The sequence below is a fragment of the Stegastes partitus genome, unplaced genomic scaffold (genome assembly GCF_000690725.1).
Source record: "Stegastes partitus isolate 25-593 unplaced genomic scaffold, Stegastes_partitus-1.0.2 Scaffold402, whole genome shotgun sequence".
Classification (NCBI taxonomy): domain Eukaryota; kingdom Metazoa; phylum Chordata; class Actinopteri; family Pomacentridae; genus Stegastes; species Stegastes partitus.
In genome coordinates, this window is record NW_007578133.1 from 221,712 (window position 1) to 245,273 (window position 23,562).

The 23,562-nt window shown below is 40.3% G+C and overlaps 1 protein-coding gene and 9 non-coding genes across 10 annotated transcripts; 3 read left to right on the forward strand and 7 right to left on the reverse strand.

Annotated features, from left to right (window-relative positions):
* Positions 1 to 48: 48 nt before the first annotated feature.
* Positions 49 to 22,664, forward strand: stimate (STIM activating enhance). Its single transcript, XM_008285430.1, has 10 exons — positions 49 to 564; positions 4,153 to 4,201; positions 4,289 to 4,384; positions 4,531 to 4,652; positions 4,884 to 4,996; positions 6,125 to 6,202; positions 6,460 to 6,603; positions 15,652 to 15,759; positions 20,163 to 20,286; positions 22,115 to 22,664. Exons 1-10 carry the CDS (start codon positions 336 to 338, stop codon positions 22,228 to 22,230), a joined length of 1,179 nt encoding a protein of 392 aa, XP_008283652.1. The 5' UTR covers positions 49 to 335; the 3' UTR covers positions 22,231 to 22,664.
* trnae-cuc (transfer RNA glutamic acid (anticodon CUC)) lies at positions 7,216 to 7,287 on the reverse strand. Its single transcript has one exon. It is a non-coding gene; the product is annotated as a tRNA-Glu (tRNA).
* trnae-cuc (transfer RNA glutamic acid (anticodon CUC)) lies at positions 7,841 to 7,912 on the reverse strand. Its single transcript has one exon. It is a non-coding gene; the product is annotated as a tRNA-Glu (tRNA).
* trnae-cuc (transfer RNA glutamic acid (anticodon CUC)) lies at positions 9,547 to 9,618 on the reverse strand. Its single transcript has one exon. It is a non-coding gene; the product is annotated as a tRNA-Glu (tRNA).
* On the forward strand, positions 10,893 to 10,965 carry trnar-acg (transfer RNA arginine (anticodon ACG)). Its single transcript has one exon. It is a non-coding gene; the product is annotated as a tRNA-Arg (tRNA).
* trnar-acg (transfer RNA arginine (anticodon ACG)) lies at positions 12,644 to 12,716 on the forward strand. The gene has a single exon. It is a non-coding gene; the product is annotated as a tRNA-Arg (tRNA).
* Positions 13,137 to 13,208, reverse strand: trnae-cuc (transfer RNA glutamic acid (anticodon CUC)). Its single transcript has one exon. It is a non-coding gene; the product is annotated as a tRNA-Glu (tRNA).
* On the reverse strand, positions 13,729 to 13,800 carry trnae-cuc (transfer RNA glutamic acid (anticodon CUC)). Its single transcript has one exon. It is a non-coding gene; the product is annotated as a tRNA-Glu (tRNA).
* On the reverse strand, positions 18,031 to 18,102 carry trnae-cuc (transfer RNA glutamic acid (anticodon CUC)). The gene has a single exon. It is a non-coding gene; the product is annotated as a tRNA-Glu (tRNA).
* Positions 21,001 to 21,072, reverse strand: trnae-cuc (transfer RNA glutamic acid (anticodon CUC)). Its single transcript has one exon. It is a non-coding gene; the product is annotated as a tRNA-Glu (tRNA).
* Positions 22,665 to 23,562: the final 898 nt, after the last annotated feature.

The window sequence follows — 23,562 nt, forward strand, 5'->3', positions numbered from 1 at the left end:
GCTGAGACGAGTCGCAGGAAATATTTTCTCCGCCGCACGGATCTTCTTGGGGTTTTTTTTTTTCTAGATGTTCCAGCTCGGTTATAAAGTGTGTAAAAGCGTCAGTCGAAGCTACACAGTAAGTCCCTGCAACTTCTAGCATCTTCACCTTTACTTCTCCCATGACAAAGCAGCTATGGCTGTGTGGATCTCTGAAGCAGGAGAATGAGCTTTCGAGGGCGAAGATGCCACCATCTTTCACCGAAGACTGTCCTGCTTAACGGATCGATTAGCTGACCAACAACTACTGGAGAGAACTGCGAGTGTGAGAATCGTTATCGATTAGTGTCGTCCCCATGGCTGCTGTGAGCGGTGTCAACATGCTGTCCCCGCTCGGAGAGGCGGCGAGGGCAGGTCCGGGAGGAGCGGCAGCGCTGTCCGCGGTGTCTCTCACCAACACGTCGGTGTCCTCCAGCCCGACGCCAGGTACCGACACCCGGGGCTGCGAGAACGGCGCCCTGATGGACTCGTTCGGGATTTTCTTGCAAGGTCTCCTCGCCGTGATGGCTTTCAGCACGCTCATGTGTGAGTACGAACAGAGCTCTGCTGTGTGTCCGATATCTGACACCGGCTGCTGATGTAAGCGGGCATTATCCAATAGCACCACCCGATTAATCAGATGTGATATTGATCTCAGCTGGGAGGATGGCAGCCCGCTCTGAAGAACATCAGACAGGACTTAAGTGGAGTTAACTCATCTTTTCTTGTTCATAACCTAATGTCAGCTGAGTTAATCTGAAGTCAATTTCAGTCTATCATATCTAGTTTTTATCTTTAGGTAAAAGGAAGCAGTCTTACTAGCTTGCATTCAAAGAATCTTCCTGAAGTTTCCTTTTGTTCTCTCCTTTTTTAAATTGTTGGTTCCCTTAAAGAAAGTTCCCAAACGTCAATTCAACCCAAAATGTCTAGTTTTTATGTTCATACAATTTTGCAACCTTAAAACATTAGCTGAGTGATGTGAGATCTTTTGACATGTGTTGAATTAATCCACAGCTGAGAGGTTTTTAAATTTAAAGTTTTTAATGAAAACTTTTTGAAAACTAGAATGCGAGCAGACTTGACAAGTATTCAGGGAACGTTCCCTAAAGTTTACTTTTTTTTTTTTTTTGGTTCCCTTAGAGAATGTTCCCAAAACATAAAGCAGTCAGGTCATAACCCTGTGACTATGAGTTCGGGGAACATCAGCAGAACATTCCCTGAACCATGTTTTCTTCTTGAAGGCAGCATTCCATAACTTAATGAAAATACAGAAATGTGTTAATTTGAGAAGAATCAAACCCAAAATGTTTCATTTTTTTGTTCATATAATTTTTCTAACTTAAAAGCATTAGTTGAGTGATGTGAGATCTCTTGAGTTTAAAAAATGAGTTGAATTAATCCACAGCTGAGAGGTTTTTTTTTTTTTACTTTTTTGTTTTTTATTTTCAAAGAAACAAAATAAGAATGCTAGCACACTTGACAATGCATTCACTGAACATTCCCTGACACTTTTTTTTGGTTCCCTCAGGTCATAGTCCTGTGACTGTAAGTTCAGGGAACATCTGCAGAACATTCTCTGAACCATAGTTTTTTCCCCAAAAGAACGTATCGTAATCTAATGAAAATACATAAATTGTGTTAATTTGAAGTCAATTCAACCTAAAAAGTCTAGTTTTTATCTTTGAATCTTTCATCTTTCCCTTTTGGGAAAATTCTGCGAACCTTTTCCAAGTCCATATTTTTTCCAGAAAACAAATGTTCTGTTGATGTCGAGTAAACTTTCCAAGATACTGGTCGGGGAAAGTTCCCTACAGACATGCAGCAAATTGGCATGCTGTTGTTTGCTTGGTCTCTTCTTTTGTAGCTTGAAGAACCCATTCACAATGAAAACTTGCTGTGTGTCATTTAGATGTGCTAAATCCTGATTGTTTTTCCTAATTCAAAATAACGGAAGGTCGCCCCACATGTTTTAGGTATAAAGTGCTTTCAACACTCGCAGCTGATCGTTCTTCATGTTAAGTATAAAACTGACTACTTAAATTGAGAAACTGTAAGCAGAAAGTCAGTTGCTAACTGTCTGAGAAACTACATAGTTGATTCTGTTTATTACCTTAAGCTGACGAAACTTGTCGTTGAACTGGTTAACTCAGCGAATTTTACATTCCAGAGCTCATAAGATGATGTTGAAGTAATTCATCAACCTACGTTTAGCTACCTCATTTTTATAAGCAGCAGTGAAACTTAGCAGATCTAAGCTGAACAAACTTAAACTGTATTGAAGTGTGTGCAGAGTTAGACGACTCATAACACAAAACGAAAAACGAAATGCAGAAGTTTCAGTTCAGTGCAGCACTACACCAGCTGACTCCGCTTGCTGAGGTCATCGGCTGTGGTTGTGATAAAAGATATTTCCTTTCCTTTATTTGATTTCCTGCCATCTTTGACCTTTCTTGCTACACCAAACACTGTTATGTTCTCCTCCTGTCTGCTCAGTCAATAAAATTTCTCATAAGAAACTGCTACGTGAGTTACGGGAGCAGTGGTTTGGGAAAGGAGGGTTTGCCTTGAATATGTACATTCAAAGTTCACTTAAATTGTGATCAGCGTCTACCAGCCCATTTGAAGACGGAAAACTGTCATGATCGTTTCCCTTTACTGAGAATGTTTTGAGGGCACTAATATTTGTGCATTTTAAAAACACTGGGCAAAGTACTTGTTAATCGTTGTTAACTAAGCTTAAGTGTTTTCTACCTCTGACTAAGGTAGCTTTACATAAGAGGTGGGCAGTCGTATTTACATTTAGACTGATAGGAAAACTTTGGTACAGAGAAAAAGAGTTACCTGCAGGATTCAGTCAGGGTTTGATTTAGCCAGTGTCTGCCACAGCTGTGTGACCTAATGGGAGAAGTTTTGTGTGTCCCAGCAGTCTCACAGCAGCGAGGAATGTTGAGCATTTTAGAGCTTTTCTTTTGCTCGAGGCAGAAGGAGTAGGCCGAGGCCTCCGCCTGCGATCACATCACACCCAGCTGCACACAGGGTGTGTTTAGTCTGAAGTCACACTTGTGTTCGGCGCAGAAACTGAGGTCATAGCAGCACAACTTGCCCACATGAAGACACATAAAGCCTTCAGTGTATGTCTGGGCAGCACTACAACATTTAAGGCAAGATTGTTTGATGTAAAGCTCATGTATAATAGGTTTTGACAACATTCTACGAAGATCTGTGTTATCAGAGTTAAAATAAGCGAGTGGTGAGGGTGTCACAGAAAACAAGTCGCCATTGTGAAGAACAGCAAGCGCTTCATTTGTGCGTTGAGTCCTCTTCCATTAAACCCCTCAGACTGTTTTACATACAGTTATTATTTATAGCAAGGACCTCTATGAAGCCATTGTCGTGTTAGTTACCCAGGGAGCACAGCTTGGCAACTACTATTAGACTGTAAACCACCAGATTAGTTTAATTCTAGACTAAGAGCGTCATCTTTATCACTTTATTACTAACTTAGTCAGACTAGCTGTATGTTTTAAATTACCAGATCCTGGAGTATTAGAGTCGGATCCACTTCGACAGTTTGGCAGGTAGAATCATTTTCTTTTTTTTTCTGGTAACTTGAGCTGAAAGTAACAGCATCAGATACATTTTTTTTTGAAAAGCTGTTCCATGGGATATTAGGTCAGGTTTTAGTTTTTCCTGTGACCGACAATATCTTTTGTAGTTCTTGTTCCACAACAACAAACCATACCCACATAGATTTGTTTGCCCTGTATCATACACTCTTTCTCTTTCTCACTCCCAAATCTAGTGATGTTTTATTATTTTGATTAGAAATGGACTGAAGTCTACCTTGTGAACCTGCTAGAGTGATAGTCACCGTTCACAAAGGAGATGTCAATTCTAATTTTGAAATCATAAATGTGTCTGCATACGGCAAGATTTTTAGTTGGACTAAACAAGAAAATCTCCTGTAGAAACAATTAAATGCTTATTGGATCTTTGAAAGCTCACGGGAGGATTATAAATTGGCTTAATGAAAACAAGAGAGATTCAGTTTGAGATATTTTCCGTGCACCTTTGTGTTTGTACGAGTGATCTGCGGTAAAATCCCATCTCTGTGGTGTTTTCTTTCCTCCACAGTAAAACGCTTCAGGGAGCCTAAACATGAGAGGAGACCCTGGAGGATCTGGTAAGGCAGCCGAGCCCGCTAAACGTCATTTCTGTGCAAAGGCTTCACATGAGTCCTACTGGAAGCAACTTAACTGTGTCTCTGCAGGTTCTTGGACACCTCAAAACAGGCAATTGGGATGCTGTTCATTCACTTTGCTAATGTCTACTTGTCAGACCTCACAGAGGAAGATCCCTGCTCACTGTGAGTATTTAGCTGTTCTCCTGGTTTTACATGTTGTTAAAATCAAGATTATGTAGCTTTGTGTTGAATCCAAGCCACTAGACTGTCCAGTAGGAAAACTCTTAATCGCAGACCCCAATTAGATTCACTTTTCTTTTTTTTCCCAGATACCTCATTAATTTCTTGTTAGATGCTTCTCTGGGCATGTTGCTGATCTATGCAGGGGTAAGAGCCGTCAGCGCTATTGTAGAGTGGAGGCAGTGGGATTCTCTGCGCTTTGGAGAATACGGTGAGGACTGTGTGTGTGAGCGTCAAAGTAGGGGCTCCAGCAAATTCCTAAAATGCCTGTGATGCCCATCGGAGGGCAGTATTTGCCCTCAGTGCTACAATGGTCTATGGTCATTTCTGACACTGCCAGTGCTTTCTTTAGTTCTTGTTTACCACCAAAAAGCATATCTTTTGATAGTAGCTTGGTATGTGTCGGTCATCCATGTGTGTGTGTGTGTGTGTGTGTGTGTAGGGGAGCCAGTGCAGTGCACAGCATGGTTGGGCCAATGTATCCTCTACATCCTCATCATGATGTTTGAGAAAGTCCTTATAATGTTGGTCCTGCTCATCCCCCAGTGGAAGAAGGTAAGAAAAAAAAACAGTAGAGCTTTGAAAAGGTAGCATGAGAAAATAGTGCCCATTAATGTCATCATTGTCTTACTCCAGTCGAGATGAATGCTACTATTTAAAAGGGCAGCAGCACTCTCCAGAGCTATCCTTAACATACTTTTTTACGTTGGCAGTGGGAGAAGTGAGGGAGAAAACCTTTCAAACGTGCTGTTTACATGATGTTTTGTCCATGTTCAATTCTGGAAAAATGGCAAGTTTTTTTTTTTGTCTCACACATTAGAAGAATCTACTTTTGACCTTCAGCTCTTAAAAAGAAACAAACAAAAATCAGGCCATCTTTTTGCAAACAGTGGTCCAGGACTACAGACTAAATGATCCAGCAAATTCACACTTCATGAGACAGACTCTTGGTTTTCACATTAATGTGAATCCTGTTTGCAAGGAAAACTGTATCCTCAGTAGTTAGAGCCACTACACTGTTTGCCATACTGTAAAACAGACATGAAAGTACATTCCCTAACCGGAAATCAAACCCAGGCCACGGCAGTGAGAACACCGAATCCTAGTCACTAGACCACCAGGGACTTTAGTGGGGCTGAGGCACATCTTTGGAATTCCTGGCCTTTGCAAGGGGACTGGTGTTGAAGGGCCTCATGTTAGTGGTCATGGTTTACAGAAACATTAGTAGAAAAAGTACACAAATCATAAATGTATTATCACAGAAGTTGCTTTCAACTTGACAAAGATGTCATGTACAGCACTTAAAATGCTAATGAAGACATGTTTTTATATGAACAAAGTACAACAAAAGGTTCCAAATCCACATATACTGTGCATAAATATCCTGCTATGTTTGCAGATTTTGTTTGGTGAAATGACATTATTAAGATTATTATCCACTGAGGTTGTGGGCTCAGTTAACAGAGATGTTAACATTACGTGAGAGTCGCTGTCACCTCCAACAAGTTGCTAATCCATCGCAGGGCTGTAAAACATCTGCACCTTTGAGGTTTTAGCATTATCACTGTGTTGAGTTTAGTTAGGTCTACATGCTTTATCATCATTTTTTTTTTAATGTTGTCAGTGGATGCAACATTATGTCTGTACTTGTATGTTTATTGTGTGTGTTTGTCTGTGTCGCAGCTGGCTCTCCTCAACCCCATACAGAACCCTGACCTGGAGCTGGCCATCGTCATGCTCATCGTTCCGTTCTTCATCAATGTAAGTCTGTTGTTACTATGTGTTTTTCTTTGCACTGTGACTTCACATTTCCTGCAAAATCAATATTACACAGGTCTAATGAGATCCTGTCATTGGATGCATAAATCATCTCTGTTAGTTCATACCATAACCATGGACTTGTGCGTGCATATGAATGTTTCCAGTTTTCATAAATAATATAACAAATGGCCTCAGTAAAGATGATCCTTCGCCCCCGGGGAAGCATCATTCACCGGTATTTTGTATGTTTCATTCAGGCCCTCATGTTCTGGGTGGTAGATAATTTCCTCATGAAGAAGCATAGAACAAAAGCAAAGCTAGAAGAGAGAGAAGAGGACTCACGAGGAAACAGCAAGGTCCGCTACAGACGAGCTCTTTCCCACGATGACTCAGAATCAGAGGTAAGTCTCACTGGGGTGGTAACATTGACAGTTGAAAGTAACCGTTGTTTTGTCGTACAGAAACCACACACAAGTTTCTCTTTTTCTTTTTACACCCAAGAGTCCTCTTCTGTGCATCTGAAAAATTGGGGTTTTCTCAATCTGACATAGTCACTCAACTGTAAGCTGCTGCTGGTCTTCAGTACAGATTGGCACTCTGTTTTGGATAAAAGTAATTGGATTCAGCACACCAGCACATTAATGAGGAACTTGACCCAGAGCTGCTATGCTTCCCTTGATAATGGTTCCCTGTTACTTTATAAGCTTGTAAAGCAGATGAGCTAAGCACAAAGCTCTGCTCCACACAGCATTCACTGAAAGCACATGAAGTCCTAACCCCAGTCTAGAATAATGGTAATACCACAAGACTACATTTAGAGGCATTCACATTTGCACTGTGATTGGATCTCAGCCCTTTGGGAATGCACTATGTACAGCTTCACCACAAGCTGTCAGTCACGGAAGTTAAAAGATCTTCAAACCTTGCCTCTGCTCTCTGATGGTACTAGGACCGATAGCTGTATCCAGATAAAGATGGCACTTTAATGGTAGGCGTAAATTAAACAGTACTAATTCCCTGACCGGGAATCGAACCCGGGCCGCGGCGGTGAGAGCGCCGAATCCTAGCCACTAGACCACCAGGGATTGCTGGTAGTGCTGTCAAGGAATGTTGTCACGACTCTCTGGCCTTAAAAAGACGACTGCTTGAGATAGCAGATGCTGGTGGTCGTGGTGCTCAGAAACACCAGTAATGTTCCTGATTACGTATCTCAGGAAAGACTCCTACAAACAGCTGGCAGCAACAAATTGAATTTCAGTTCCTGTTAACCTTTTGTTGATGCTCATATTACATTTGTTATTGGTGAGTCTAATTAATTATGCAGTTCAAGCTTTTGCCACATTGGGAGGTGATACAGAACTGCTGTCAGGTTAACAGAAAGGAGTGCTGTACACATGGCTCGTTTAATTTGTTGTCATATTTACATACAGTTACACTCGGAGAGAAAACTCTGTTGTACAGAAAAACTTGCTTCCATCACTCAACTGTTACTGCTCACTGTGAATCCTGTAGCTATTTTCTAAGTGTATTTGTCTAAGACACAATAGACTTGTTGCTACTTTTAATAGGTGCATTGTTCTTGTGTAAATGCCTCCATTTTTTTGCCATCTAGTGTGTTGAACATTCATAACAAAGTAGTTCCCTGACCGGGAATCGAACCCGGGCCGCGGCGGTGAGAGCGCCGAATCCTAGCCACTAGACCACCAGGGACTGCTGGTAGGGCCTGGTAGGCATTTTGTTTGGAATTTCTCACCTTAGAAAAAGACTACTGATGGTAACACTAAATGGTCAACAGTTCTTCCTATTTTGCGTTGACTCAACAACTAAATAATTATTTAAAGCATTGAAAAGTCTGTCATGACAAGATGTTTTGTTTCAGTATTGGCTTTTCTTGGTTAACAGTACTTGGTATTTATTTATGCTCTTAAAAAAAAAACATATCGGTCAATCCCTACTTAATGTATTTAGTAAACACAGAAGAAAGACTCCTACAAACAGATGGAAGCAACAAGCTATACTTAACATTTTGTCAAAGCCTGTAGTACATTTATTTTTGGTGAGTCTTGTTTTTCTGACCCCTTCTATCTTCATGGCGGTGAAGTTTTATTTTTATGGACATTCCTGCTTCTAACCTAATAGAGGTGAAATTAGAGGCAAAATGAATGAAAAAAGGTGGTGTGTGACTTTGGCTTGCAAGCTGCCTTTTGCACTCTCTGGGATGTTGTTGAATGTTGCATGTGCACGCCAGTCTGTTATTGCATCGACATGCAATCTGACTTCCGTGGTGTTGAAAGAGATGCAGAAGTGTCAGGATGCAGTCAGATGAACAGAAAGGAGTACCTGTCTGAAAGGGGCTTAAGACTAAAATTCACGGTCATAAATTTTGACTGAGCTGTATCTTGAAAACAGTGCAAGATAGACACATTGTTTGTATCGGACACCATGTTTGGTCTGCACTTATAATTACATTATATATAGGCTTTCTGCAATTCCATAATGTCATTTTGCAGATTCTTTTCTCCAAAGCGACATGCATCTGAGAGCAGATACAACACAAGCAAAGATTTAGCCAGGAGGAAACAACCTGGATAAGTGCCGTACAACCTCTCCAAGTGTGATAGGGCGTTGATGCCAAGAGCAGGCTATGTGGGAGGTAATAGGAAAATTATTATTATTATTATTTTCTTTTTTTCCTCTTCTTTATAGTCCGTCAAGTGCAGAGGTGTTCAGTGAAGAGCTGGGTCTTTAGTCTTTTTCTTGAATACTGAGAGGGAATCAGCAGATTGAACAGAGTTTGGTAACTCTTTCCACTTTCCACTGGGGATGTAACACTTGATCTTGGGTGATATTTCAAGGTCAAACAATTTTGACTTTGCCATTATATTTTAAACTGGAGAGCCCTCAGTCGAGGGATATAGTTGCCACTGCTGGCCATGATTACACTGATCCCTAGTAAACCATTATTTGTCCAACTTACCCTCTGCTTTATATGGTAATGAGTACTTTATACACATTTTATTTGCAGTATATACACATTCCTTCCTGCACAAGATACAATGGTCCTTTTTTTCCCACAGATTTTAAGGTGTCATAGTTGCTTTGAGGAGCTGTCCTCATTTACCACTGTCTTTGTGGATTTTGATGTTGTACACATGACTTGTTTCTTGCCACTCAGCGATAGTCCACTTCTATCACTCACAGTACATTGTGGTACTGTAGCTCCTGTCATGTATTTGTGCAAGACACTTAATAGACTAGTCCCTGATTGCTCTGACTAGTCTTGCTTTTTTTTTTGTATCAACTCTTCCATATGTTCCAGTGTGTTGAACATTCATAATAAGGAGTTCCCTGACCGGGAATCGAACCCGGGCCGCGGCGGTGAGAGCGCCGAATCCTAGCCACTAGACCACCAGGGAGTGGTACCTGTACATAGTTAAAGCACGCATCCAACCTGAATAGGCCACATTTTACAGTAATTCAGGGAAGGTTTCCAGTAGGACTCTCACTGCCACCTCGATTGACACAGCAGCAGCTGACATGACTGTGTGTGACCCAGACTCGTATCACTTCTAACTTTAAGTGGTCATTTGACATGGAAATACCACAGAATTCCCAGCACAGCAATTGTTTTTAACTCATGTATGGTGAGTTTGACAGACAACATTGACGTTATAAAATCAGATGTTTATCAATGCAGAGCTGCAGCTTGGGGTTGGCTTTGAAGTGACTGTCGGTTAACATATATTCTTAACTATTCGTCCTCGTAGCCAAAAGAAGAACATTTGGTGAGATTTGCTCGGGCTCGTGTTTTATTTTGTGGCACTGTAGTTGTGAGGGAAAAATAATACAATGAAAATTCTTGTAAAAAAGAGTTTAAAAATAGAGAAAAAGAAAGAAAGAGACATCACATGCTTGTGAGAGTTGGCACTGGCTGGTATGAATTGTCTCCTCATTTATTACAAGTGAAGTTGATTCATCAACTCAAAGAGGTTGTTAAACATGTGATGTTGTTCTTCCTGTGGTTTGATAATGAGGTAGAGATGAGAAGTGTAGGTCAAACAGAAGTCAAGAGGAAATAATCAGGTATGCAGGTTTGTTTGGGCAGCTGATTGTCTGAAGGACGTCTGACTCTGAGGGCCAGTGGTGCAATGCATAACGTGTCTGACTGTTGGTCAGAAGATGATGTGTTTATGGGTTTATCATCCTTGGTTTTGTTACCTTCAATCATTAGCTCAAACATCACTGAATCCAGTTTGTGTCAGAGGTTGTTGGAGTCAGAGAACAGTGATCTCTAAGTCAGTTTTGTGTTCTTTTTTTGTTCATGAAGATCTTGAACTAACATCAGAATAATTGAAACCAGTCTTTACTTTTCATTTTGCCAACAGACAATTTGTGTCTAGTACATTATTTGAGCAAAATGGTTGTATTTCTTGTCAGTGAGGCATTATTGTCACATGTTTTGATGTTTTTTAAACCACAAACCCTATCGAGCTGATTTTAAAGGCATTTTAATGTCTTAATGGTGAAGGCAGTGCAGACAAAAGCCAGCTCCATGGTTTGTTTTACTTCCTGCTTTGTGCTGCAGCTTCCCTCGGAGAGCATGCTTTCAGCAGAGCGCCGAGTTGTGGGGGAGGGGCTGAGCTGGGCTGCAACCAATGTATTCGTGTCAGCAGCAGTACGCTGTCACTGCGGGCCAGTGGCGCAATGGATAACGCGTCTGACTACGGATCAGAAGATTCTAGGTTCGACTCCTGGCTGGCTCGTGATTCCTTTTCTTACTCACTTGTTCCTGAGTTAAGATGATGACCCCATGGATTATCATATATTACATTGAAATTGAGCATTTGCAAATGCTTTTTATAAAAATTAAATGATCCTTCTGACTATTCTGTCTTACTGAAGGCAGAGCTGTCATACTGATAATCTTTATTCACCTAAAGGCTTACATATTAAAACTACAGCTTTGGTTCATATACGAAAACATAGTGCATAGACACTATAGACGTTATTCTGCATTATTGTGGGTTACAGATTGTGTTGTTGTTAAGTTTTAGGAACCAGAAACGTCCGAAATTTTATATGTCGCAACACACAATGGTTGAATGAGTTAATGATTTTCAAGAACTAACAGAGTAGTCAGTTTCCACAGCAGAGTAAATAAGTGCTTTCAAGGAACAAGATCAATGGAGAATACTACAAAAAATACAAGATTAGGTAACAATATGCAAAACAAATCATGGTATTTGTTTTGTTTTTGCATATGCCCGTTCCTGCCCACTGCTACGTCGAATGAAGCACATCTGCTATTATAAACTTGACAGCAGATCATTGTTGTCTGTCATGCATCCAGTTCAGTACACACACAGCACTTCCTGACATCTTGTTATACAAACAAGAGTCATTTGTCTTTATAGCCAATAAGCTGTGTTCACTGTCGCTCACAACACGTTGTGGCTTTGCAGTTTCTGAACCTGGTAATTTTGTCAAAAAGGAAATTGTGCAAGATTGAGCAGGAATTGTTTATCCTCAGCAGTAAAAGAGGCGAGGTGTGTTTGCTTTTGTCTTCCTGGCATAAAGAGCCAGTGGTGCAATAGTCAACATGTCTGATTGCAGGTCAGAGGATTCTAGAGTCCACTCCTGGCTTGCTCGTGTTTTGACATTCTCTTGTCCTGTTAATTCACGAACACTACAAACACAAATGTATCTCCATCACTACACTGGTCTTAAGTCTGTATTGCAGACACATTATTATTGTTGGCTTCCCAGGTTGTCCTACGTTGTTTTACTTAAACGTGAATAGAGTGGTCATGACTACCACAATCAAAGCACGGTTATACCTGTTTATGTTCCTGCTGTTTGTCCCCACATGGTTGATTTATCATTTCCTATTTTAGCTCCTCATTCAGTGAAACATCATTGAATACAATTTGTGCTAGAGGCTGCTGAAACCCAAGTACAGTGACTCCCCGTCTTGGAGGAAAACAAAAACACAGCACTGAATGGCCCATAAGTCATTTTGGCCCTCTTGTTTATTTATGAAGGTGTTGAACAAAATCCTTCAACTGCTTTTCACATCTGGAAACCGGTGTTTAATTTTTATTTTGGAAACAGACGGTTTGTTTCTAGTGCAGCATTATTTGAGCAAAATGGTGCTTGACCTTAAAATAGTGGCTGTATTTCTAGTCGATGAGCCACAAGTGCCACATGACCGTAGGTTTTTACATCACAAAACAACATCAAGCTGAGTTTAACGGCATTTTAACATATAAATTGTGAAAGCGGTGCAGACAAAAGCCAGCTCTGTGGTTTGTTTCAGCTCCTGCTCGCATGCTGCAGCTTCCCTCGGAGAGCATGCTTTCAGCAGAGCGCCGAGTTGTGGGGGAGGGGCTGAGCCGCGCTGCAACCAATGTATTCGTGTCAGCAGCAGTACGCTGTCACGGCGGGCCAGTGGCGCAATGGATAACGTGTCTGACTACGGATCAGAAGATTCTAGGTTCGACTCCTGGCTGGCTCGTGATTCCTTTTCATACTCGCTATTTCAGGGCTTAAAATGAAGATTTGATGTTTCCGATTATGAGTATGAAATAATCCCTCAGACTATTATGTGAAGTCATGGGGGGAAAGAGGAATTTGCTGGTTGTTGAACAGTTTTACACACAGTGGTTATTTTCTACTGCAGGAAAGACTGGGGGCAAAAACTACATAAAGAATTGGGGGAATACAACATATTTATGTAATTGTATGTAAGGTATCTTTGTGTGGGTGTTGGTGGCATTGTTGTTTTTTTGCCCACTTTTCACTCCTGCTGTTTTAAGCAGAAAATGCAACATGCTTGTTTAGAACACCATGTTATGTTGCCAGTGCATTTTTCTGTCAGATTACAGATGTGATATGAAGCATCACATAAAGTAGTCAACTTCTACATGAAGAGACATTCCCTGACCGGGAATCGAACCCGGGCCGCGGCGGTGAGAGCGCCGAATCCTAGCCACTAGACCACCAGGGAGCTGTGTGGGTGATTTAGGGGAGACACACTGAGCCCCCTGAATGAGTGTTAATAAACGATAATCAACTAAATGTGAGATTTTAACAGATCGGTTTTAATATCCCAGTGAACTTAGGGCGAAGGCAGGGGACACCCTGGACAGGTCACCAGTCTATCACAGGGCTTAGCACATTGTGCCAATGCTAATTTTGTAATTTCGTTGTGGTGTCATCTTGCAGGGCAGTGCAATGACAAAAACATTTTTTGTTCTGTTTCTGTGGTTGTGTGCTGCATTTTGCTTTATTGTGAATGTAGCGGTTTTATCTATGTTGACATTCTGCTGAACGGATTAACTTGTATTTCATCACCCAATTGTAAGTGGCGATGTGTGTTTTATGTTTATGCTTATGTAGAAGACTCTTCTCTTGCCAGGGGAACTGATTTGTGTTTTTGAGTCAGACTAGAAACCTGACATGAAGCATTTTGTGGATTCTCTACATAACATGTTACATGAAGTACTAAACACGTGCATAAAGACACATTCCCTGACCGGGAATCGAACCCGGGCCGCGGCGGTGAGAGCGCCGAATCCTAGCCACTAGACCACCAGGGAGCTGTGTACCTGTTCTGGGGGCAGTAGTGAGCTGCTGAATGAGCTTTGCTATATAATACATAGCTAGAGGTGTAGCTGGCAGTTTCTGTGTGCAAAATGGGTAACCAATAGTCCTCAATCAAAATAATTGCATTATCCTCTTATCTCACTGCCTCCTGCTTACAGGTGAGCCACTCATAATGAGCAGCTTTGTGGAGCCAAGAGTTTTCCTGCACCTTCAATCTATGAGGACTGAAGATTGAATGAATTACCTCTATTTTTGAGGGCAGTGTACCAACTACAATAGGATATCTTAAATGTTTTGCATATGGTGCCACCAATGTGCGTAAATGTTACCATTAACTTGATGGTATGCCCACAGCTCAGAGCTCTGTGGAAACTGTAAAGCTGAGGAACATTCAAAGATTGTGGAAGCAATCTGATTAATTGACTGATCTGAAACTAATCAACAAGCACCGGCAGGTTCATGTGTTTTCATTTCACCTGTTGTGCAACCTAAACTCATTCAGTGTTTATATTAGTTTGTTTCTCTCCTGCTCCCTGTGCTCACATGTACTTCATATTAATACTGGTAAAATCCTACTAAAACTTAGCTCATTTGCACATTTTTCGGTCTCTGTTGTCAACGACGTAACAAGCTTGAAATACTGACTAAAACGCAGCTCCTTGAGACTACATGTAATCCACTAGTCTCTTCAGAACCATGTCCGTGTTGCTGGTCTGTATCGCGAAACTACTGATTTCATAACCGCAAAGGTGTCTGACATACTCATCCCAAACACGAGTTAAAAACAGCAGCCAGGCTGTGAATTAGGCATAATCGTTTAGAGAGAAAGTTTGAAGCGATAAGAAGACCTGGTCCCACATCCTTCATTCAGTCTCTGTTGGCTGCCGAGTGGTCAGCGGTTTTACTTTGCTGTGTCCAGCACGGATGCAGAGTTTTCTTTGTGAAAGGGGCATAGACGGCAGTTGTGTTAAACACTACAGACACTAAGGCAGCCCAATGAGAACCAGTCAAAAGCCAGACATTATAACAGTCATGGTAAAATTCATCATCTCTGCAGTATTTTGAGCTGAAATTTAGAAGACACAGTCTGGGAAGGTGTGAAACTTTAATGAGTTTGTTAAAAGAAAAAAAAAAGAATCAATGTGTTTGGAGCTTGATCTGCACTAGGGAGTGAAGGACAGAACATCTTGACCTCTGCTGTCTCAATTTGACCATTCTTTTACCATTTTACCATTAATAATCTTTCTTATCAGTTGTTCAACTTAACCCTACTATTATCTTTGGGGTCAATTTGACTCCATTCAATGTTTAACATCTCAAAATAAGTCATTGTGATAAGTGACTTTTCAGGGCTAGTTACACACAAACTTGGGTAACAATTTTAATTCTGATCATGTTCTGGAGGTTTAAGTTGCTGGGCTCAAATTGACCACAGTATAAAAGATGTCAGTGAATTTGAAGGTAATAGGAGGGTGAATGTAAGTAGATCACTACATGGCTGGACCTCAAAGTTCCTCATTTTTGGAAAGAAGCAAAGTCAGGCATTGTAAAGGATTTCAGAACTTGTAGCTCCTTGTAGCTCCTCCTCCACACCAAAACAGTCCCATGCTCTGTATTTGTGGTATGATAATCTAATGACGGAGAACTAAAAATGTATCTCTGATTCATGTTATGGAGCCAAACTGAATGTTTTTCCTACCCACCCAGAAATTTGTTGAGTGCAGTTTTTGTTTTGTTTTTTTATCCATTCATTGAGCGATTACAGGATTTTTAATGCAACAGTGAACCCGCCTACCTAACTTTGACGAGTTACTATTTCTCTGTGTCTCTTTCCTTTCTCTTAGATCCTTTTCTCAGCAGACGATGAAATGGACGAGTCGGATGAAGACGATGTCCGTCGACTCACTGGTCTGAAGACAGTGAAGAAGAAGAAGCTTCGCATGGGGATCCCTGTTTGACCTGTGTGCCTAGCTTTACCGCTACGATCGAATTTCCTCTGGTAGCTCCTCACCTCACAAGTCCACGTACATTCCCTGTACCCTCTACGGATCATGATGACAAAATAATAGACTGTAATTTAATTCCCTTTACTGTTCGTTCCTGGAGGATTGCTACAACAAAAAAAACTCTTTAAACCAGGACTCTGCAACATATTTTTTAGCAGTTAACAAAGTTCTTCTGCTCACTGTTGCATTTCGGCATGGCACTCATGGGGTGCGTTTAACGATACCGGGAAAAAAAAGAATATCACCATAAACGAAACATTATACGGTTAGATCCTTAATGTAAGTATAATAGGAAACAAATAACGCTGGTTTAATACTGTTTGGACTTCAGCGGCAACGTGCATGAGGGTGGTAGTCCAGGATCAGGTCATTTGGACCAACCTAAACATGCCCAGTAGAGCCAAATATCATGCAAGCGACACTATCTCTGGAGTTGGTTACATTTGACGCCCTAACGTGTCCCTAAAGTGGTCGTATCCCTGATGTAGATTTCATGTAAACTTTGTCCTTTTGTCTTCTCATATAGACGTACCACCATGGCCTGTGGTGTGTGTGATGTGTGGGAGAGTGTGTGTGTGTGTGTGTGTGTGTGTCTGTGAGGGTGTGTACAGTCACACACCCTTTAACTTAAGAGAAGCATTACGTCAGTGTTTAGCCCACTGTATTGATGTGACTCTAACACTTTGCAGCACAGTTCCACGATTTACTACTGTACATGTTGTATGTAATGTTACTTTTGTCGGAGTGAGCACATTAACTCTCGCAGCAATCTTCCATTTTTGTCGTCTAGCAGCTGATTAAACCTGTAGGACTACAAAGCAACCACCCTGCAGCGTCCTTCTAATACCGACTCGACAGTTTCGTCACGTCTGTAGACACAAGACTGCAGTTTGTTTTTCCACCGTTTTACTGATGTGCTCTTAACTGTACGTTTTCATCTTGTCTTTTTGTCTCATCTCAAGTTGTTTTTGAGTGTTATTTTCGGGCCAAAAAGGTGACTATGCTTGTCCCAAAAGTGTTGTTTTTTTTTTTTATTCCTTCACTCCAACAGAGAGAGTAGATATGGGAGCCATTTCTTGCACAATTTCCCATTTATCATAGCTTTCGTCTTTCCTTTTTGTATTTTGTGTGAGTTTGTTTTTTTGTTCCAGTAATGTGCCTGAGTGATTTACCAGCAGGTGTTTGGTTCGGGTTTTTTTTTCTTTTTTTGTTTGTTTGGTTGGTTTTGTTTTCTTTGACTGTTTTACACAGAGCTCCAGACCTTCAGGCATGAAGCAGCATTCAGCAGGCTCTGATGTTAAGAATGTGACATGCATAGACCTCTAAACTGTAAACAGTGAGTGTGGACCAGACAGCTGAGAGAAAGAGTGTGTATGTGTGTGTGTGTGTGTGTTTTTGTTAGTGCACGCCGGTGTATATGTGCAGTACACCTGTACTGACTGGTGTGTGCTGAATAGATGTGTGCTTAGCTGGTGTGACTGCTGGTCCTGTTTAAAGTAAATGGAGTGACATAAACTGTGATGACTATGGTGCTGGTGATGATTTCATTCTGATGTTTTTGGCATGTTGGCAAGGAATAAATGACTGTGCATTTAAAAAGGGGAAAGTACAGCACCTTGCAGCAGTTATGTTAACACTCAGCTCAACCAGGACAAAGAGGGCTTTTAGTATTTTGCAAACTACGAGATGATTAAGAGACAAGTGATGGGGGTAAATTATCATTATAAATGCTTTTCAAATAAAGAATGTGATACACTATCTTACTAGCCAAGTCATTTCCTCGAAGTGTTGGGATTTTCAGAAAAAATGTTTTCTCACCAGGAATTGAAACCACTTTGCGTTTTTTTGTTCACTAAATGCATGTTCTCTGCATCGTTTAGTATCTGTTGTTTTACCTATACAGCATGTTTTGTACATGTTGGAATGCTGCAGGAATTGCAAGTTAGTTTTTCTGTCACACATAAAAGCAATCTAGTTTTGATCTTTTGCCCTGACAAAAAAAACAAACAAAAAAAAAAAAGCTAATTTTGTCTTCAGCAGTTAGCTCCATTTTAAATCAGGCCATTATTGTGCAACTAGTATTTTAGGATTAAAGACAAAATAATCCAGCAAAGTCATGATTTCAAACAAAGACCCCTGGTTTCTCCCAATTTTAAAAAGAAAGAATATTTCATGTAGTGTGCCGTTTTGGTATAAAGTAAAAGACATAAAAACATGTTCCCTGACCGGGAATCGAACCCGGGCCGCGGCGGTGAGAGCGCCGAATCCTAACCACTAGACCACCAGGGACTGATAAGACACTATTAAGTCGCTGGAAAAAAAAAAAAAAAAAGTCGTGGCAGCTGTTTACCGCTAGAGGCCGTACATTTACCACTATAGCTGCCCGACGTTCATTGATGACTTTGTCCACAGAAATAGATCGGCTGCTTGTAGCTTCTCGCAGATGCTTCACACAGGTAGTAATTTAGCTTCATGAGTCATTCCTGAGACAAGCACATATGATCAGTGTCACACTAACACCTGTTTTCTATTTATTACTTTCACCTTACAGTTCCTGTGTTCTCTGTTCTCTTGATACAAGCATATAATTTGTGTTGTTTAACTGTCATGATGTTAAAAGTCACTGGTGGAGCTTCAAGTACAGGTTATAATGCCATCATTTAAATTTAAAATCTATCTTTAACAGGATGAGTAAACACATGCACAGTGAGATACAAACATGGCACTTGGAAATCCTAGTAAGAATCTGTACAGACGTGTATTTCTTGGAGATGACTAAAAGACCTTTTTCTGCTCAACATAGAAATGATAGGTGAGGGGATGTGGCTTTTCCTACTCTTTCCTCAAAGTTTATAAGATTATCTTGGTACTGTGATGTTAAATGTCAGAGAAATGCCTGAATGAGTTTTCAAACAGTGAGTCAGTTTGTCCATCATCACACCGTTAACACCTCGATTTCAGATTACAGGTTGCCAAGTTGTATGACTAATATTACCCTAACTGTTGGCTTACTTGTTCCAGCCTAAAACACAACTTGTTATCAGGAGAATGCAAAATGTAAACACATCTTACGTGCCCTACATTGGGAAAAAAACAAACTTTTTAGTCTAATGTTTATTAGATAATCTTTTTTAAAGTGGGTTGTTTGTCAGTTCTGAATCTCTTTTTTTCAGCTCTTTGATATAGTTGGAAATTACTGTATTTACCTGAACAGATGTAGGAGATGTCACCTGTTATGTGTGCTAAATGAAAAAAAAAAAGTAATTTATTTATCTAAATCAGTTGATCAATCAGTCAAACTTTATTGGTATGAAATATGTTCCTTTCCTACAGCTTAGTGACTTGCTTCATAGATGTGTGATGAGCCACAAATAGAACTGAACAAATAGAGTAAAATAAAACTAGATTAAAAAGACAAAACATTAAAATGCTTAAACCTAGACCAATAATTTTATAAAATATAATGTTTTGTTTTTTTTTAAAAAAAGATGCAGAAATAGAAGAACATTTAACAACATAAAAACAATAAAATAAAGTAAGAAATGTCTTTGAAGCATACCTCATAAAAGAATAGGCTGAAAAATTAACTGTAGACACACTTTGGTAAAAACTTACATTTAGGTACAGCTTTAATTAAAACTACTTTCATAACTGTTCAACAGGGTGTATGGTGGCAGATTTCACATGAATCCTGCTTGTTGTTTGGTAACTCCAGCTTGATATTTGGGCAGTTGTCTCAGCTCTCTTCTTGGTTCAGCCCTTATTTTGTTAGTCCATGTGCTAACTGTCTGGAAATGCTTTTTACAAGTCTCAAAAAAGGAATTCCCTCTGGCTTAAATCAAGTCATAGCGACGGGCGGGCAACCACTGGAGCTGCGATGAGGTGTTGCTGGGTGGTGGACGCTCTTGATTTTCCTCCTAATGCCAACAGTTTCAAAAAGAGGATCCGTGCCAGAGTCATCTGGGGAGGAGGAGGCAGACGGCCACTTGTGTCCTGAATTATCAGCTGTTGGCCTGTAAGCTTATCGTTAAAGATGGGAGACCCGTTCTAGCTGTACCGTCCCTCACGTCACGCCTAATAATACACACTGACAACAGTCAGAGGGGAACTGATGGTAGGTGGTCTGACTGACTCACTGGGTCCGGACTAGGACTATATATAAAGCCAGGCTCGCTGGGAGACAAAGACACACCAGAAAAACAAGCAGCAAACACCAGAGAGAGAGTCTGTGGAGCCAGCTTTAATAACCATGTCACAGGTACGTCACATCATCTGCTGTTTTCATTATGTACAAACATTTACCACATTACCACCCAGTAACTTTATTTGCTTCTTGTCCTTCACTGTAGCCAGGCGAGGTAAAGAAGAAGAAGCGCCCTCCGATGAAGGAGGAGGACCTGAAAGGAGCTCGCAGTAAGCTCGGACTGAAGGGCGAGGTCAAGAGTAAGACCTATGAGGTCATGGTGGAGTGTGGTGAGTAAAGTGTTTTACACTGACACATGAGACATGACAGCACGTTAACTCGCTCTGAAGACCCTTTTCCTTCTTACAAATGTGATCTTTCTCCACTGTGAAGATGTCTGTTATTATCTCCCTTGGCCTGTAGATGTTACATTTTCTGTTAAAGGAGTAAATAAATCTTTAAACTTATCAGAAAGACAATCTCTAAATACACTTTGCCTTGTTATCCTTACAAGTGTAGCTTTTGTCTACTGTGAAGATGTTTGTTGTACTCTTGCTTGGCCTGTAGATTTTAAATTTTCTCCTAAAGCAGCAAGTAAGTGTTGAACATTTTCAGAAAAGCTTGATTAAATTAAAGCAGAGATGTGAACATTCTGCACATGTAGACTCAAACAACTGTTTAAAAAAAAGATAATAACAATAATAATAAGGCCTTTATTTAGTACCAACTTTATATATTCATATAGTTATAGATACAGTGTTCACACATGTATTCATATTTTTTACATAAAATACAGAATTAATCCACCAAATGTATTTTTGTATTTCAGTATTTATCTGTGTATGTAGGCTTCAGAATATGTTTTAAAATTCATCTCCATAGTCTTTTAAAACAAAAGTGATCTGTTGGTTCAGAGCAAAGTTTTAGTAGCTTAGTTAATGCTGGTGGATATGGTCTTCTATTAGCAGAATGTATTCAAATCTGAGAAATGAAACAAAAGTATGTTCCCTGACCGGGAATCGAACCCGGGCCGCGGCGGTGAGAGCGCCGAATCCTAACCACTAGACCACCAGGGACAGATGTAGAGTTCGACATTCGTAATGGTTTTGAAAAAACAAAAGGAGACCACAATCAGCTCTTCGAAAATGTCGTGTTTAAGAGGATTCCCCAAATCGTAAAAGTTGACTCGCATCTGTCGAAGTGAACTATTGTTACTGTTGTTACAAACCTTACAAACCCTCCTGTGGAGAGAAAAGAGCTACGACACACCGTTGAGCAATGCTAGGTGGCTAATGCTACACATATCCAGCTGCTATCATGTTATTAACTGTGATATGTGCCTCACTCATTGGCAGGGATTTCATTTGGGCATTTAAGGGAGACACAAGCAGGGGCATAGGCGTAGATTTAAGAGGGGATGTAGGTCATATAGCCCCCTCAACATTTTCAATATTTACAACAATTATCAAATGAGATCTGCACCCATGAGCAGGAATCTGGGCATTTTGAGCACCAAACACTTCAATTCATGCATTCTGATGTAACTTAATGCACCAATGTGTGTGTGTTTTCCTCATTAATTTATGATGGAAATGTGGATTCAAACGCAAAATCACTTTCAGCACTAGTTAACTAGTCAGCTCGAATTAAGTCATTTCTCAAAGAAGATGAGATGAGATGAGATGAAACTTTATCAATCCTGAAGGAAATTCTTGTGCCAGATATTGCTCAGGAAAAAAATGAACGACATAAGAAGTGCAGCGACTAAGAAGTAAAAAAGCAGTAAGATATGAATACAATGCAATGCTGCAATAAGTTAAAATGAGACTAAATTACAACACTAAAATGTAGTGCTGGAAATTATACTGAGGTAATATCACACATGAAGATGAAATATTGAACCTGAAGATAAAAATGAAATGTTGTCCATTAGAGGCTGATGTTAACTGTAAAAACAGGAAGGAAAAAATGCAATTCTTCATCTGGGATTGAAACTGGGGCCACCTGCTGAGAGATCAAATGAAACACAAATGGTTACTGCAAACATTTTTGGTGTCTCTTTTGGAGCCTAAAGCATCTGCTTTTCTATATTGTCTAAATATCTGTCTCTGTGTTCAGAGCGTATGGGCAAAGCGGCTCCGTCTGTGTTCAGCGGTGTGAGGACGGGAACCGAGACAGTCCTGGATAAACCTACTGCTGCCAAAGCTCCTGGAGCCAGTGTGTTCGGCAAATAGACGAACAGCAGTATGAAACCAAACACACACTGTAGTCTTCACGTTTCAGAGTCAGTGGTATTACTGCATTATGTGGATTTTGTGGCTTATTTTGATATAACTGCTATTTTTTGTAAAATTATTTGCTTTTGGGGATTTTTTTTTACCTGATCATTTTCCTCTGTGTTAAAATGTAATGTTGTTTTATTTGCAAGTAGTAAAAAGGTTGTTTTACTGTATTTGTATTGCTCCAAATACAGGTAAATAGTAATTGTAACAAACAAACTTGTTAATTTGAAAACCACAATCATAATAATCCTCAGCTCTAAGGTATGTGTCCAAGAACACTGCTGCATAAAAGCACACAATGTTTGCATCTGTTACCGTTATTGTGTACAAAGTTTGAACGTCATTATTAAATATTAAGTTTGGAAATAATCTATGCCTAAAAAAAATTCAAATTTTTCAGTGTTTTTCCCAGAACAAGGTATTCATGTAGCTATTATTCTCCTTAATATATTTACAGCCTACAAAATGTAAATGGTGCGCTAACCTTGCTGTATATGATTCTACATGTCATGTCAACCCAACAGAAAACCAAAATTTGCCAGTTTTAGTTAACATGAAGCAGTGCTTTAGTGTTAGTCAGCTCATTAGGATACGCCTTAAAGGCCAGTTCGTGCTTTCAGAATACGCCTGCCCAAAGGAACATGCGACGCAAATTTTTTCATCCACCCAAATCCATGAGGGTACATGAGCATCCACATGGAATCCTCTGCAGACGCTCACATGCAGCACAAAATGTTTGACCATGTGGACTGTGTGCATGCAAGCACAGAAAACAAATGGTACTTTAAGCAAATACTTGTTCAGAGAGAAACTGCATGTGGAGATAGTCGGTCATTCACACCTTTATAATGAATTGTTAAAAGAGCTGTAATTGAAGTAGTCGCTGCTGGACTTTGGAGATGCTGTGATTTTGACATGTTTTCCATCAACCAAGCAAACATCCAGCAGCTAAAGAGCCAGATGTCTGTGAAGATTCTCAGTAATTCAGGTCATGGTTATTTTCGTAGTTTAACCGTAGCAACTGGACTTGCTTGAGTTCCTTAAAGACTTCTCACCTCTCATCCAAGAGGCTTCATCAGTTCTGACTGACTAGTTGGGAGTTCCAGATACTTATGTCCTTAAGGAGCCATTAACACTTAACGATATAAGTATCTGGAACTCCCAACTAGTCAGTCAGAACTGATGAAGCCTCTTGGATGAGAGGTGAAAAGTCTTCAAGAAGTTGTTGTGATTAAACTACAAGAATAAAGAACCAAATATTTCCTTCAGAAGTTGGTGAAGACT

Excerpts from the sequence above, each read along its gene's own strand:
- stimate (XM_008285430.1), top strand. The coding sequence starts at position 336 with ATGGCTGCTGTGAGCGGTGTCAACATGCTGTCCCCGCTCGGAGAGGCG. Across the intron at positions 4,385-4,530 it reads GAGGAAGATCCCTGCTCACT|ATACCTCATTAATTTCTTGT; the intron begins GTGAGTATTTAG and ends TTTTTTTCCCAG. Across the intron at positions 6,604-15,651 it reads ACGATGACTCAGAATCAGAG|ATCCTTTTCTCAGCAGACGA; the intron begins GTAAGTCTCACT and ends CCTTTCTCTTAG.